The 16,184-nt window shown below is 51.5% G+C and overlaps 6 protein-coding genes across 6 annotated transcripts; 4 read left to right on the top strand and 2 right to left on the bottom strand.

Moving 5' to 3' along the window:
• Nucleotides 1-1,494: 1,494 nt before the first annotated feature.
• Nucleotides 1,495-4,240, top strand: BKA58DRAFT_389711 (PhoD-like phosphatase-domain-containing protein). The gene is made up of 7 exons (XM_046170769.1): nt 1,495-2,368; nt 2,417-2,635; nt 2,687-2,783; nt 2,835-2,927; nt 2,975-3,107; nt 3,157-3,827; nt 3,887-4,240. Exons 1-7 carry the CDS (start codon nt 1,925-1,927, stop codon nt 4,120-4,122), a joined length of 1,893 nt encoding a protein of 630 aa, XP_046022484.1. The 5' UTR covers nt 1,495-1,924; the 3' UTR covers nt 4,123-4,240.
• Nucleotides 4,241-4,526: 286 nt separating this feature from the next.
• Nucleotides 4,527-6,130, top strand: BKA58DRAFT_223485 (uncharacterized protein). The gene is made up of 2 exons (XM_046166296.1): nt 4,527-5,075; nt 5,131-6,130. Exons 1-2 carry the CDS (start codon nt 4,660-4,662, stop codon nt 5,759-5,761), a joined length of 1,047 nt encoding a protein of 348 aa, XP_046022483.1. The 5' UTR covers nt 4,527-4,659; the 3' UTR covers nt 5,762-6,130.
• Nucleotides 6,131-7,431: 1,301 nt separating this feature from the next.
• On the top strand, nt 7,432-8,813 carry BKA58DRAFT_223460 (uncharacterized protein). Its single transcript, XM_046166295.1, has one exon. The coding sequence runs from the start codon at nt 7,922-7,924 to the stop codon at nt 8,705-8,707; it is 786 nt and encodes a 261-aa protein (XP_046022482.1). The 5' UTR covers nt 7,432-7,921; the 3' UTR covers nt 8,708-8,813.
• Nucleotides 8,814-11,024: 2,211 nt separating this feature from the next.
• On the top strand, nt 11,025-12,026 carry BKA58DRAFT_320584 (uncharacterized protein; the record flags this gene model as incomplete). The annotated part of the gene is made up of 1 exon (XM_046167771.1): nt 11,025-12,026. One exon carries the CDS (start codon nt 11,025-11,027, stop codon nt 12,024-12,026), a length of 1,002 nt encoding a protein of 333 aa, XP_046022481.1.
• Nucleotides 12,027-12,263: 237 nt separating this feature from the next.
• BKA58DRAFT_422871 (uncharacterized protein) lies at nt 12,264-13,338 on the bottom strand. The gene is made up of 2 exons (XM_046172841.1): nt 12,720-13,338; nt 12,264-12,671 (listed from the first exon to the last, which is right to left on the bottom strand). The coding sequence occupies exons 1-2, from the start codon at nt 13,291-13,293 to the stop codon at nt 12,271-12,273; spliced, it is 975 nt and encodes a 324-aa protein (XP_046022480.1). The 5' UTR covers nt 13,294-13,338; the 3' UTR covers nt 12,264-12,270.
• Nucleotides 13,339-13,793: 455 nt separating this feature from the next.
• Nucleotides 13,794-15,391, bottom strand: BKA58DRAFT_223429 (uncharacterized protein). Its single transcript, XM_046166294.1, has 4 exons — nt 14,669-15,391; nt 14,464-14,611; nt 14,201-14,407; nt 13,794-14,129 (listed from the first exon to the last, which is right to left on the bottom strand). Exons 1-4 carry the CDS (start codon nt 15,125-15,127, stop codon nt 13,897-13,899), a joined length of 1,047 nt encoding a protein of 348 aa, XP_046022479.1. The 5' UTR covers nt 15,128-15,391; the 3' UTR covers nt 13,794-13,896.
• Between the last annotated feature and the right edge of the window lie 793 nt (nt 15,392-16,184).

The raw sequence follows: 16,184 nt of genomic DNA, 5'->3' as shown, positions 1-16,184 counted from the left end.
TATTGAGGAGCGGTGACAGTAAAACGATAATGGCTTACATGTTCGAGGTTTTTGCCCGTGACTAGACCTCGCTCGGATTGGGACTCACGCCTTGTGAAGACACCATTAGTATTGCGGCCAAAAATGTCCGGGTGACCAACTTACCCTTCACTCCGACTGGAACCCCAAGGAACATTCTTTAACAAGTGCTTTGGTAGCCTCGTAGATGCAAACTGGATACGATTACCGCTTGGTAACGTATACATGCTGTACGTCGTTTGAGCAATCTCTGCTCGCTCAGCATAAGCGAGATGGAGGATTATAAAACATTCCCTCGATTTCAACTCGCGCATCTCAAAGAACTCCGCGTCAAAAAGATGGAACATATTATATATCTCCAGCCGCAAGTCCCAAGCTTTTGCGTTGTGGAAGTGCCCCTGACGACTTGTCACAAGTACTTGGCGGGCTGAACTACTTTAGTCAACGCTTATTCGCAATCACAACGGAGGCAGAACTCACCCTCTTTGATCGGCCTGTAAATGTCGACCGATGGTGACAGCAAAGGCGCACCTAACCGTGTGTTCTCGATGCCTGACCGACTCGACCTAAGGTCCGTTGGGGACCCAGTATCCTTCATCAGAATCGAGTTGAACGTCGACTTTGGTGTCAAAAAGTCGTGCACCTTTGACCTTTCCGACAGCTCGGGCCGCATCCTCCACAGTAGGCATGACTTCGTAAACCATGTTAGGCTTAGTCAACTCTTTCCAGAAATAGATCAACAGAATCATCTTTGGACCCAACCCGTAATCTTCTAACATTCGCCGATAATCCTGCCCGATGGCAAATTTGGTTCCATGTATAAAGATCGTTCTGGTCTTTATCTCTTCTGTGATGTAGTAGTTCTGGAGCTCGTGCACATTAGAAAAGGGTAAAGGCTGCCAAGGTGATACACTTCCCAGGAGAAGATGGTGTGTTTCATGCGGAATTCAGGTAGAAAGCAATCATCGATACTGCCATGAAGCGGCACCGCGTTGTATAGCGCGAACGATCTAGGCAAGCCGGGGGGCTTCCCACGCATACGTAGGGTTACATGTTTAAACATCTCGTAGTCGGCATAGACACAACGACATCAGAGGTACCGTAATAGCTCAAGCACGACTGATATTTCGGGCGATGTAACGTGGATAAGACGGAAACGTGTACGGCGGAGTGCTAACAATGCAGTGCTTGGTTGAATCAAGATAGAGAAGCAAGCAAGCGCCTTAGAGGCGGACAGTTGGACATCGAGAGAAAGGCAAAAGCTGCACTGCAACTGCTATGTAGGACGAATCTATGCCAGGAAGAAGGAGAGAGATGTAGGATTTCTCTGGAAACCAAGACGGGCTGGATGTCGAAGGATGGACAATGGAGCTCTAGCATGCGGCACAGTGGGCGCTAAACTCTTCTAACTTTAGCGCCGTTCGTGTCCGCGGACCGGGAGCTGGGAAGCCAAGTAACCCTCTTCTTCTGTCACCGCAAAGACTGGACCTTACAGTTCCGCATCGTCGCGTTGACTCCTCACGCTATGTATGTCATGCCAGGATCAACGAGGTTCGACGTGCTGCATACCTCCACAACGGGCTAGCCTGTCCAGCGGGATGAAGTCGCGCTCGGCCAATCTCAGCTCATCCTCTCGGCACATGCGCATCGTGCATATGTCGCAGTTGACGATCAACAGGCACTCTTTTACACACTTACAATGCACCCCCTACGATTGGCTGCAGCTGCTGTCAGAACTGTACTGAATGCACGATGCGGTAATGTTGGCGGCCGGAGTAGTACGAAGGAGATGAAATTGTACGCGAAGGACGGCACGTTGAAGTGTGATTGAAGTATTTAAGCTTTCTGAAGTCTCGGGATTTTGGAAAGTAAGAAGAGAGTCACCAAAGCTTCTTCAATTACCGCAATGCTTTCAATTCTTCTTGCAGCGGCGCCGCTGGCCTCGCTTGTGTGTGCATCTTTCGATGGCAACCTGAACTACCACTCGCCTTCTCGCCGACACGAAGGCCTTGGCATCGATGTGCCGAAGGTCGCGAAGAGAAGTCTCATCAAGCGGGCGACTCCGTGGGATCCGGCTCAGCTAAGCTTCACACACGGTGTCGCCTCGGGGGATCCCTATCCCGACTCGGTCATTCTTTGGACACGCATTGCGCCATCTCTCGAAAACGACAGATCGAATGTGACCGTTACGGGTAATGTAGCTTTTTACAACCACGAGACGGAGAAGTACATCAAGGCCTCACCAAATCCTATCTGTGTGGACTACCGCGTTGGTACCGACGGCAATTTCTCCAGCATCGTCGATCAAGGCCAAGCATACACCACTTCCGACATCGACTTCACTGTCAAGGTATGACTCAAGCCATGGGAAGGTAAAGTATAAGCTAACTTTGAGAAGATCGAGGCGAAGAACCTGTCCCCATTCACCCAGTACTACTACCAGTTCAACGTTTGCGGTAGCTCCAACAAGAGTCCACTCGGTAGAACCAAGACCAGTCCTGACGAAGACGACGATGTTTCCAAAGTCGGTCTTGCTATTTTTTCTTGTTCCAACTGGCAGAATGGATACTTCAATGCTTACGGGAATGCTGCCAGGAAAGATCAAGTTGACTTCTTCGTAAGTATGATGCTTACGCGCATTTGTGACTCTGCTAATCTGGAGATGAAGGTTCATCTCGGTGACTACATCTACGAGTCTACCAAGGGCAAGCTAGGTCAAGACCCGCGCGCCACAAACCCCGCGCGAGAGATTGTCACACTTTACGGTTCGTACGCGGCTCGTCTTTTAGTCTGACAGCTATTAATCAGTCTCAAAGACTACCGAACTAGGATCGGCCAGTATCGCACCGATGACGACCTTCGACTTGCTCACCAGAACTTTGCTTGGATTCCTACATGGGATGATCATGGTGAGGTGCTCAGTGTGATGGCATGTATTCGACTAACGAACGGACAGAGGTCGCGAACAACGGTTACCGCGATGGCTTCAGCGGCATGAACAACACTGAGCAGAGCTTCAAAAAGTTCGGAGGAGTAAGTGTTGACTCAAGAAAGATGAACGCTGTCCGCGCATACTTCGAGTGGATGCCGTACGTATACTTCTTTGACCATTGTTGATGTCGCTAATGAGGAACGTAGGATTCGTCAAGTCGACATGGACGACAATCTCCGTATCTGGCGCAACTTCAAGATGGGCAAGCTCTTCGACCTTATCATGCTTGACACTCGCAATTACGACCGATCTATCACGACACTCAACTGGAACGACGACTACATCGAGGATCTCAAAGACGATGCTGGTCGCTCGCTCATGGGCAGCCGCCAGGAACACTGGTTCTACAACCAGCTCTCCGAGTCGCATGAACGCGGTGCTACCTGGAGGATCATCGGCAATCAGATCATCTTCTCGCGGATGAACAACAGCGCAGTGTACAGCAATGAGTTGAATGCTGATCAGTGGGATGGATACACCGCGAACCGCAACCGTACCCTTCATCACCTTTACAGCAACGAGATCCCAAACACTGCTTTCTTGGCTGGTGATTCTCATGCCAACTGGGTATCTGATCTTGTTTGGCTTGACGAGACCCCATATGATCAAGCTACTGGTGCTGGTGCCATCGGCGTCGAGTTTGCTGGCACGGCCGTTTCCTCAAGCGGTTATGGCGCTGGTAGATCCATTGCCAACTCAAGCGACCGTTCCGCGGCCCTTGTGCGCGATAACAGAGAGCTTCAGTGGGCCGAAGGTTACTACAGAGGATACTACGAGCTGTTCATCTCACCTGAGGAGCTCAATGCGCAGTACTACGGTAAGTCTGCCCATCGCACCTTTGCAGTGTTGAGCAACTCACATACTGACTATATCCAGGCTCGCCATCTGTTGCTTCTCGCAACCCCTTCGATATCAGCCTCGCAAACTTCACCGTTAAGGCTGGTGCTAACCACTTGGAGAGGGCGAACGGTACTGTAGTTGCTGCAGGCGGTCATGTCGAGAGTGGGGCGCTTCAACGTGGTCCCACCACTCCAACCAATCTGACGCTCAATACCGTTACTGGGGTCTGGAACGTTACTGGCTTTGAGCAGATGTTTGTTACATACGCCTAAGAGGCTAGATGCAGAGCGAGGGACGACCGGAACTGCGGCTGTCAGGCCCTCAACTCCACATCGATGCATATGATCGACTCATGTAATCTGTATTGTTATACACAATGATGTCGCTCACATCCTGCTCTTGGTACTGGTACTGATTTCGTCTCTGGACGTACAATGAGCTTGCTGTCACCGCGCATAATCCACCCGATCCCGTTAGGTGGCAAGGTGGGTTCGCCCCATCGACCGCGTCGCACGTAAGCCGGCCCACTGGGTTATGAGGCATACCCACCTGTTTGGGTCACTCAATGTAGTTGTCCAAACCAGGCTCAACACGCGCGATAACTTGAGCCGCCTGCATGGAGAGTCGATGGATCGGTGGTCCTCCCAAAGCTCGTTTTCATAGACGGCGGTGGCGCTTGCCCCGCTCGATGCAAATCTTCATGACGCATGCCTGCTTCCACGCTATAAGATAACGAGCACAGCGCGCGCGCCGGCCACATCAAACCCATTGAAACTTTATCGCGAAGAGCTTCGTTCAAATCAAACAATATGGCATCCACGATGAGGGCCTGGCAGTACAACAGCACAAAAGGCGGTATTGAGAAGAACCTCCAGATCAATGAGGCCGCGCCACAACCGGTGCTTCACGATGAACAAATCCTTGTCCAAGTTCACGCTATGGCAATCAATCCCGTCGACCACAAGGTCACCGAAGGCCCAATGCCACTACGACTGGTAGGCTCCGACATCACCCCAGGTGCCGATTTCTGCGGCAAGGTCGCCAAAGTAGGCAAGAAGGTTGACGAGTACCAAATCGGCGAATTCGTCTTTGGCGCAAAAGTCGGCGCGTTGACAGGAGGAAGCATGGCGCAATACGTAGCCGTGGAAAGAGAGATGCTGGCAAGGTTACCAGAAGGCGTGAAGGTCGAAGATGCAGCAGGCGTCGGCATCGTGGGACTGACCGAGTAAGGCCGGGCAGGCTATTCACGAAACCAAAATGCACGCTAACCCCATCTCCAGATACCAAGCCATCGCCCCAAACGTCAAGAACGGCGACAAAGTCTTCATCAACGGCGGCTCGGGCGGAACCGGTGTGTACGGCATCCAGATCGCTAAAGCGCTGGGCTGCCACGTGACGACCACCTGCTCTACACCCAACATCGACCTCTGCAAGAGCCTAGGCGCAGACGAAGTCATCGACTACAAAACCAGCGACGTGATCGAAACACTCTCCGCCAAAGGCCAAACCTACGCCCTCGTAGTCGACAACGTCGGCACACCACCCAATCTCTACAAAGCCGCATCCGCCTTCCTCACGCCAGCCGGCAAGTTCGTCCAGATCGGCGCGACGATGAACGTTGCTAGCATCAAGAGTGTAGGCTCAAACATGCTTTTACCGGGTTTCCTGGGTGGCGGTAAGAATAGCTACCAGCTGTTGATGGCGAAGCCGTCGTCGGATGCGCTGAGCCAGATTGGTGGATGGATGAAGGAGGGGAAAGTGAAGGCTGTGATTGATGAGGTGTTTGAGTGGGAGGACGCGCCTAAGGCGTTTGAGAAGTTGAAGACTGGGAGAGCGAAGGGCAAGATCGTTGTTAGGGTGCCGCTGGATTTGGATAAGGCGAAGGAGAAGGCTGAGGTTGGGGGTGCTTGAAGAAGTGCGCTTCTATGGTGTGTCGGGGCCGAACTGTTCTGTCGAGTTATCATCGGAAGAATGGACTTGAAGAAACTTCCTTCGCTCTCATGCTGCTATGTACGACCATCCCATGTTCGCTGGGCTGCCTCGTTCTACCCGAATTGGTACCCATTGCCAAGGGGATCTTAGCCAGACCTAAGACATCATTCACGCCGCCAGCACATTCGTCAATCCCGGTGCTTGCCTAAACCATGGTACGCATACACCTACTTAGCTTGCGGCTCTGTTATGTTACACACCGAGCACACGTCAACTATACATCGCGATAGACCTGTATAACTCAACCCAAGCATCCACATTACCTCTGCCGTGGCAACCTTTTACCCCACAACCTTACAAACGCAAGAATTCACAAAACGGCCCCGAAGAATCGACTTACCGCCAAGGCTAAGGCCATCTCAAACACCATACAAAAGCTCCGGGACAATCAAGAGACGTAAGCGAAATGTATCTTTTCGTTATTCGAAAGCTTACATGGTTATTCAAGGAGGGATGCTACGGCTAAAGAGATCGAAGAGCTTGAGGCAAGGCAAAATGCACTGGAAACCGAGCAAGGCAAGCTCCAGCGCAAAAAGAAGAACTTGGACGCGTAAGTATGAGATCTGCTTCCATCATAGTATGGTCACTAACATCACGTTATATCCCAGCACCTACGAGAAGTCGATCGATAACTACTCGCGCGTATGGAATCGTGAACTTGCCACTAATTTCTTGGAGGTTCTCACCGCTCGTGAATTGAGAGATGAAGTCTACATGTATCTTATCGGCGGCTTTCCGAACGCTACCATTCTTCCAAACAGTCGAAATCTACCGGAAAACACGATGAACGACTACTTCCTCCACCGCCAACCCATTGACCGTCGTGAACGTAGTCAACGCCGTGGACGCGACGATGCATTAGCACACTACTTCCTAGAAAGGTTCATGGGAGAGGAATCCGCCGTCGAGATTGCCCAGGTCTTTCACCGGCATGCCATCTATAAGGTCTGCAACTTCTACGATGTTTTCACACTGTTGGAAGATGGTCCTTTGACAGTCCATCCATCTTGTCAGCCTCAACACTACATCCGAACGCTCAAAGTGGCTGTGTTTATGGATGAGCTCTTCAGCGATTCGGATAGGGAATTTGCTTGGTAAAGCGCGCCGGAGGAAAACGCGAAGGAAGTGGACTACGAAAATCAGCTGGCCTGGCTCGAATATCTCGGGGAACTTGATCAGATATCACAGCTGAACGTCAAGCTCAAGGTGAAAGCCGTACACTCGTCCACGACACGCAGACATAAAGCTATACTAATCCCACACATTCAAGAGCTGGTGAAAAAGGGCTAACGCTAGCGCTTGTCGGTTTGCGTCTAAGAGTTCGGCAGCCATGTCTGGAGTTAAGGGCGGAGTGTTATCCGCGCCTACTTCCATCGAGAGAGATAAGTTTAGTGTGGGTTGGTCGTCGATGATGGTCTAAGATAGATGAGTCTTTGGGTTGAAGGAGGTTGAGTACTGTCGACATGGGAGATAATCCAGATGTCAATCGCTCAAGGGCTAGACCAATGCACAGGCAGCAGTGAGTAATCAGGAGACTATTACTAAGTGGTCTATGTATAGAAGTCAAAACTGAGAAGCGTTATCATGAGCCTAGACTAATGGTTGATATTCCAGTGAATCTCTCGCTCCGTAGTGGAGTGGGAGGCGTACGTTGGCCTTTTCATTGGAGCGCCAAGATCTAATCACTAGTGCAGCTTTCGCTACATGACATAAGAAAGGCCACATGTAACTGAGGTTTGTAATCCAAGCAATAGCCGAACAAGGCTGGTACCGAGCTGTACAAGGGTTGGGGATGGATGTGTGACTGAACCTACAGATATCGGTCTAAGCCGCTGCTCTATCGAGATTGCACACTCGCGCAACACCATACATTCGAATGAAGTAAAGAACCTGTATACAGCTGTCAGGAAAGCGTGGAAAAGTTGCTTGCATGCCTGCGACGATGTCTGGGGAGGACGTGGGCCTGAAACGCGTAGTGTAGCAACCCCCGATGCCTTCTTGGCGTCGCCCACGAACTTCGACATTGTCGCATGTCCTTTCAACCTCCCATATCTTCAAGAGTAATGTAGTCTTATCGCGATGTCGTCAATACCGCGGCGCATCATTCTCGTCGCATCATCGGTCTCCCTCCTCCTGTTCATCGCAATCTCGCTAGCAACAGCCATCGAAGTACGCGCTCCATCCACACCTGTCATACAGATCAACCTCGCGCAAGCTGCAAGAGTCGGAGATGGCGACGATATCGTCGCGGCGAAAGCGCTGTTGAACGGCACGGATTTCGACCGCGGCGATGTGTACAACGGCAGCAGCATCGTGTCCGGAGCGACGCTGGTCCCCACAACCATGACCGAAACCCAGGACGGAATGATTGGCTTCACACCGGAACCACAAACGAGTGCTGATTGGAGTGCTGAAGGTGTTTTGGGGCCTATCGCTACGCCGAAACCATCCGTCGCGCCTAAGCCTCAACCGCCGACCACTCCACAAATACCGATTCTCGCTCTCACATACTCCGGTGCGGGCGGCCCTAAACACTGCCGTGGCGACCTCCTACAGAAGACGTATTTTCCACCACCCCTCGAAACGTGGAAGAACGGTACATGCATCACTCTTCCAAGCGAAGCGCGATGTGGCGTGTTCTATTCGAACAAAGGCGACAACTGCGAGGCGCAACTGTTCAACATGCCAGACTGCTATAACACGACACGATCGTACGTGAACACGGTCGTTTTCATGCCCGAAGAAAGAGCAGTTGGTGCGCTTTGGAGCAGCATGTGGGTGCGGTGTGGTGTCGACGTGCCTGAAGCCAAGATGCTTGATCCGAGTATCCTTGGTGGCGCGTTGAAGAAGCCTGGCGGAGGTTGAAGCTATCACCCAACGTAGAGCTGCGTCAACACTATGCGCACAGACTCCTCATATGGTATCGAAAGCAATAGCTGTGTATAGCCATCATAGCCTACGCCTCGTCCATTTCGTCACAGTCATCGTCATCGTCATCATCTTCGTCATCGTATGGGATTCCATCCAAGCCTCCGATCTCTACGTCTTCGTCTGAGAACCCGTGTTCATCTTCGATTTAGTCTTCAGTGGAGCTGCGGTCTTTGTCGGTCTCATCACCCGTGCTATTACCATCAATATACAAATCTCCACCTCGTCTTTCAAGGAACTTCTCTTCATAGAGCTCCGACCCATCACGTACGCTCACACGTACAACATCTGCCGCGTCACGAATCCGAGGAAACGATTCCCAACCCGTCCTGCACCAACCACGGCGCTCTGACTTGCGACGCTTGGGTACATGTCGATACCACGTCACGTTTGGAATCTTCAACTCTACAATGCGGAAGTCCTCCCAGACCTTCCAGGTTTCCGCCGGCGTTGGCGGTTTGTCACGATGGTAATCCAACTTAACATCTATGCTACGCAATTCCAAACACGGTAGTGTGCCCTGCCGATAACTGAATGCACGGACGATAAGACATACCTTCTCCCGAGGCACGTATGTGTAGCTGGTGAGCACGAGCCGTCGAGGTTGCGTCTTTGCCAAAGGGTCCAATTTTTCCTTCGGCCAGCGTTCCAGTTCGCTGCTTTTGTGGAGCCCTGTGTATACGATCGTCAAAGACTGGAGGACTGGCATATGGGTCGAGGTAGAAATGCCAGTACTCCATGATAGACATTTCGAAGTCGAGGATGAGGTGTTGGAGAGTGGCTTCGCAAGGAAGGGGGAGATTTTTATCTGACAGCAGTCCGATGTCTCATACGGCGCGCCCATCTTGTGTGTTTCCTTAAAATCAAATCTCAACAAGAGAGACCGCATAGCTTTCGCGTGTCCGCTTTCATGTATTGCTGCGTGAAGTTGCTATGATGGCTTGTCAGCCTCACTTTCGGGACCATTGATGGCAATATTGAGTACTTCAACTTACTCCAAGGACATTTATGAAACGAAAAGAGCCCGTATATGATCGGACGGGTGTGTCATCATCTGAGTCTTCGTCATGAGCATCCTGGGGATCTAATGGCTCATAGTATTCGAAGATTGGAACACATCTAATACTATCCAAACGAGCCGCGAGGCTCAAGAATGTCTTGAGCGTGTTCGTCAGGTATTTCCGAAACCACGCCGCGCGAGGTTCTTGTATGCGTGTTTTAGCAATCTTGACTCCGCCCGATAGTCAACTGTTTGAACGATTGCGACACCCAGGGAAGTTGCAACAGCCGCGTCGAACGGCCAAGATGCTCCTCGGTGCATCGGAAGGGCATGTGATGCAGTATTTCGAGTAACACTTTATTCAAAGCGTTGTTGAAACTCCGACATGCTCGGCTGATGTTGTACACTGCCTGACGATTCTACACCAGTAATCGCGGTATGACTGGTACGACGGAATCGTTGTGTGGGGAATCTTCAATGAGCTTCATTCCGATCATCTCGATAAGTTCGGTAGATCAATTGCGGTTCTGAGCGACGCTGACGATATATTGGTAGTCTGGTGACCAAGCCATTTCGACAATGTACAATGATGAGGCTGAAGAGATCAGATTCTGAGGGTTCGGAGCTATGGCGGGGATGCGCTGGGATTAGCAAGGATATCCAGAGCTAGGCTCCTCGTGGATTAGTGGCTGGGCTATCATGCAGCCGGAATTCTCCCTCCCGAGGTCCTCTTTCCCCCGCGAGGAAGAGCACCAAGGTCGCCTCTTCGGGCACACCCATCATAGCGGTGAAATCAAGTTCGGATCAATGACTTCTCGTCAGCTGATAATTGCTATCCGATATCCTTGAGTCATCAAAACGTGTCGACGATAAAATTAAGAACAAGTAAAGCCACAAGGTATAATGGTGTACGCGATCAATTCGCAACGAGATGTAAACTCAATACACTTTTCTTCTGCATGAAAATGTCACAAAGACTCAGGCCTATCTCAAATACGCTCGTGATGGCTACATAACGCCATGACTTCAATCGAATGCAACACGAAAGATGTGCTGCGCAGAGCAGCAGCAGACCGCGATAACCAGAATGTAAGTCAACCTCATTCTCATCTTCACTTTCGCACTCACTTTCATCTTCATTTCCAACGGCACTAGTCTCTCAAAGCGCCGCGTCAAATAGACGAAAGCTTCACCTACACAAATCTCATGACCCTCATTTCCTGTTACCCATCGACAACGCGTAGCTCAAAAGCCATGTCAAAATCCACATCATCAAAGCTAGCAAACCTCCGCGGCGTCTTGGCTAGACTACCAGACAAAGATGTCCTGCACAAATTCCTCGGAAATTCTACTACTGCTCCAGGCCTACTTCGTGAAGCTGTCCTCGTCGTTCTCCACCGCAAATGGTCAGCGAACCCACCGTATCGCCTCACCGAGCTTGGAATCACCACCTACGATCGTTCCAGCATTAAACAAGGACAGCCTATCATGGCTGGCCCGCATGCAGAAGACCTTCTACGCCAAGTATGGTGTCTTCACCTCGTCATCCGCTCCACTGCGCACCTAGATTCTACAGACATCGGTCTCGAGCGCTTCCATTTCGGCACCACGGTCTACGTCACCCAAGAAGAAGCCCTCTTCCTCCTCCAGCATATCTGGCACCAGCCCATGAACGAGCAGAACGAGGACTCTGGCTACCGACCCATCATATACATGTCCTTTGGCTCCAACAGCAGCATCAGCAAGGTGCGCAAGGTCGCGTTCGACTTCGACCCGTTTCTCTTAAGCACTACGGTAGCGGCTCTCGATGCGCAAATCATACCCCAGCAGTCGAAGATTACTCGCCACGCAGACGCGGACTATGCATACCTCCTCAAACAGTTCAACGTCCCCGTATACCACTCCGATAACAGCGGCAACGCAGCCATGTACGCCACCGTCGTTGCTATCCTCTCAGCTCTGCGCTTCGAGCTGTACGGGTCGCCGCAGAATGCGAAGGCAAAACCAGGGCAAATAGGCCAGTCAAGTTCCAAGTCTGCGGCATTTGTGGTGCAGAGCTTGATGAATTGGCCTACACCGGCGCCACCTGTTAGCGTGGAGGTGTTTTGTTGGAGGTGTGGGAGTGGTGAGCATGGGTTTTTGGAGTGTGCAAATACGGATTTGAAGTGTGGTAGGTGTGAGGGTGCGGCGCAGGAGTGGAGGAGAATGAATGCTGGAACGCATATGGAGGGGTCATGTGCGTTTGGGCCTCGTTGAGCAGATGGTCAGGGAAGGTTCGAGAGCGGTTATTTGGCTCTCGGCAGTGTCACAATTAGTCTTGGAGTCAAATGGTGGCGACGATGCTAGAGTTTGGAACAAATTCGGGACTGACTTGTACGCCAGTGTGATGATTTCATTCGTAGGTGTGCAGCTACCCGGATGTTCTACCGGTAATCCTATTGAACCGTTTCCCATATTCATTCTTCTCTTCTCCCATCTCTTTCCGGAACCCCCAGTTAATCTACTGCCCACCAAGCCCATAGTCCCTTGGCGGCACCGGCAAGAACTGATACAAACACGTAGTTTTATGTGTGTTTCGCGCGCCAAACAGCCTCTTGACGCCCGAGTTGCTGCAGATCTGACAACTTAGAGCGGTATGACAGTGCTTGGCGCTATGACTCTTGTGGTCGCATCGAATGCAGTACACGAGCTCTCCCCACGGTGGTGGAGAGAGCGACCTTCCCATCTCCATGACTCCGGTCACCACGTCTGACATGCTGCGGCCCTGAACGACGGCAGGTAACGGACCAGAGACATCGGGATACATCCATGGCTTAAGGGTGAGTAAGACGGCCGCCATAAGCGTAGCTGCTGCGTCGTTGCCGGCGGTGTGGAGGTTGGGTATGACCATGTTGAAATGCGCTAGGAGATCTTTGAGTCCAATGAGAGGACCTCATGGTGCCTTGATACCAAGCTCCGGCGCCATGAGTTGCGTATCGATGAACTTCACGATAGTACCGTAACTAAGTAAATCGACACCGAATGCGCGTTGCATATGTTCGAATTCGTTCTCTACGGCGTGACCGACCAAGATGATAGGCTGTAGGTCAGACCCGTCTCCACATTCGCGCGGACGCACAAACGCGTTGATGAGAACCTGCTTCACCTCCTCCATAGTAACGAACTTGGTCTTGCCGAAAAGGAAGTTCCCGGGGTCTCCAGCACCGGGGAATCTGTTGGTGAGGTGGGCGTTCTGAATGATGCGGGCATGGGGGACTTGTATGCTAGAGAGGATGTTCTCGGCGTGGATGGTCGGGGTCAGTCCTTTTTGCATGAGCTCTGCGATACCGAGCTCGGTGGTGGGCTTCGGTTCTTTCTGCCACCACTCTGCGTCGATACAGACTACTGCGGTCTCATTGAGTCGTTGGGGAGAGCCGACAGCTGGTATACCGCAGAAGGAGCCCAGGACCTCGAAGGCGGATGTTTGTTGGAGGAACTGCAGGAGGTACTCGTTTGGTGTTAGGTCAGCTTGATTGGCGCTCATCTTGTCGGCTGTCGGAAAGTCTCTCGACTATGTGATGGAGAGTTCTGAGACGGGTCAGCGTGGCAATATAGATGTGCTGAATCAACAGCCGCGAATTCTCAAAGAGGTTCTTGAAGAGGCTAGGAAAGGGGCGGATGGAACCAGAGCACGTTGGGTTGTATCGTGAACGAAGAGAAGTTAGCTGTTGTAGAAAAGTTGAACGTCACTCGCAATTCGCAGGGTGCGTCCGGACCCGTGACAAAATAAACAGGCGTTGATCTGGAGAAACATAGTGAATGTGGCGCTACTAGCGCCACATTGGCTTCTTTCTTCAACGTTATGGAAGGGGCGTAGAGCTTGGTCGCAACGATTGATGAAGAGCACCCGATCTCAAGAGATTACACATACAAATGTGTGATGCGACAGTAAAAAATGAAACATGACGTAGATGTCGTGTATAGTCGATACATGTGTGTTCACACCAGTTCGACACGTTGTATACTCCATGATCCATAATAAGTCGACGTAATACCCTGCGCCTGTGCTAGCTGCTGCTAGCTCGCATTTCCATCATCCTGATGACCTTGTCCGCACTCATCTAGCCATGCCCGGGCCCTCTTCACCTTAGTCGGCTGTTGTAGTAACAGAGGCACTATCTTGTTTCCCTGCTAGCTCTTCCTGGCTACCGTGTATGTTTGTCCAAAACGTATCCAGCGCATTAGTCGCTTTGGGCTTAGGGCGTGTTGAAGCACTGCCAATGGTACGCAGGTTGAAGCCCCATCCATTGGCGTTATGAGTCGTTCTGCGGTTTGCATTGATAAGGATGGCAAAAGAGGGGCAAAGCCCGATCAAAATGGCTGACGTGTGTCAGTATCGAGCGTCCGCATCATTGGAGTGAGTCAAGCTCAGAGACACATAGGAGACTTACCAACAGCGGTCTCAGCCATGCTCCACACTGCAAGCCATGTACCGTCCATCGTCTTACCAGTCCTGATAGTACGCGCAGTGACATTAGCAGCGCGTAGAGTGGCGATCAAGATGCAAAAGACTCCGCTGGCAAATAGGACCATGATAGCAATTTTCTGCCTGCGCGGCATCTGAAGGTTCCACGTGAGATGCAAAGGAAACACGATGACTAGGGATCATCAGTAGCGAGTTCGAAGCGTGCGATTTGATGTAGGGACTGCTTACGCATGATACTGGTAATCGTATCCGCACCAAATGAGTACCAAATGCTGACGAACTGCCTGATCTTGTTGTTGCAACCTCCAGACCCATCGAAGAAGCTGTGAAGTGATACACAAGATGTGAGGAAAGCGACATAGTTCCCAACAAGTGACTGTTTGTCCTGTCAGCACATGGTGATTACCTTGTCAAAATGTAGGGAGAAACTCACGACGGCGCAGAAAACGACAAGGAACCACCACATCCGATTGTACACCCTCGGCAGCGCGACAGTCAGTTTCCTGTAAAGAAGAAGCAGGCCAAACTTGACAGTCCATAGGATGGCCCAGAAGAACATCAAGGCAGGAAAAATGAGTCTGCCGATGAGATAGACATGATAAGGAAGCTCGGGGTAGCGTGGTATCTTGCCTTCCGTTGCCTCCTGCACTTTACCCCGTATGGGTGACAGGACAATGTAGAGTATGCATTGCGCAAGAAAAAGTACGTAGGCAAAAGCCATGCAGCAGTCTTGGGCAACTATTCTCCTCGGCCGCAGATACTGCAGCAAGCATCGGGCGATTATAGCCACTGACACTATGGAGATGGCTGTGTAGCCGACTACCCGTACCGTTGTTTGTGAAAACGATGCGTTCGAGCCTCCATCATTGGATCCGTGAGTAGAGAGAGTCATAACAGTGAATCTGAAGAATGGAAGAGTAGTGCCAACTTGGGGGCAACGTACTGGCGAGGAAGAGAGAGGCCGATACCACACGCAGCAGGGTAGACAGTGGGGTCTATTGCTACAAACAGTGCAATCAGCGTCAAGTATAAGAGTTGTCCGACATCCTGGTTGACCGCGCCAGCGGTACAGTGGATCTCAACGCGCCAGGATTCTGGTACATGGATTGCAGCCTCATGTCGCGGCTACTTTGGTTGCAACAACAGGAAGGAAGAGGCACAGCTGACTAACCTTTCAATGCGTGTCGCCGCGCCATGTTTAGTGGATCGATGCTCTAAGCGTAGCAAAAGCTTGATGCGAGCCGCCCATCCCAGATACTCTCCGAGCGACTTATCGAACACACTGCTTGTTCAATTTTCGAAATGATGGGCGACAGTCAGAGTAAAGGTGTTGGTTGGTGGACGTTTGGAAGCCGATCTGCCTGCCCTGACACAACTCCAGATGACAGGGCGTAACTTGTCGGGGTTGACAGGGCTGGGGCTATCGAGCGGCTAATGAGGCTTGCCAGGAGCTTACCGCCCCTGGGAAGAGCTGGAAGTCTGCACCTGCCTTATATGCACTAGTAGTGTGGCGAAAGCATCGAATCCAGAGTATGTACAAGAAACTTGGTGGTGATAAATGATGGATTGAAGGATTCGTGGAGAACCGATGGTCAGGTTCACGCGCAGACCGTGCCGCAATGCCAAGCGGCGCCAGTGACGGAGCACAGAGCCGAGCCGTCCCAACCCGAAATCGGTCTCCCTTCATGTCAACATTTGCAGCTCGACACCTCTCCTCCCTTACAGGATGCGTCAACCAACTGTCTTGAATCCGACAATGGGCGGAGGAGATGCAGTTTGGATGCCTATCGTTCCTAGCGCTCGACAAGACATCTCTCGAAGAACGCATGCTCAGTGCCCAAGATCAAAAGTGCAATCCCTTCAAAAGCAGCCACGCATACAAGTCGTACCGTCTGGGTGCAGGGATGCAGGGACTGTGCTCGCTCCTTACTTCCGCGAGGCAATATGTG

The sequence above is a fragment of the Alternaria rosae genome (assembly GCF_020736505.1).
Source record: "Alternaria rosae strain MPI-PUGE-AT-0040 chromosome Unknown BKA58scaffold_8, whole genome shotgun sequence".
Taxonomy (NCBI): Eukaryota; Fungi; Ascomycota; class Dothideomycetes; order Pleosporales; family Pleosporaceae; genus Alternaria; species Alternaria rosae.
This window is presented reverse-complemented; position numbering and strand designations above follow the sequence as displayed.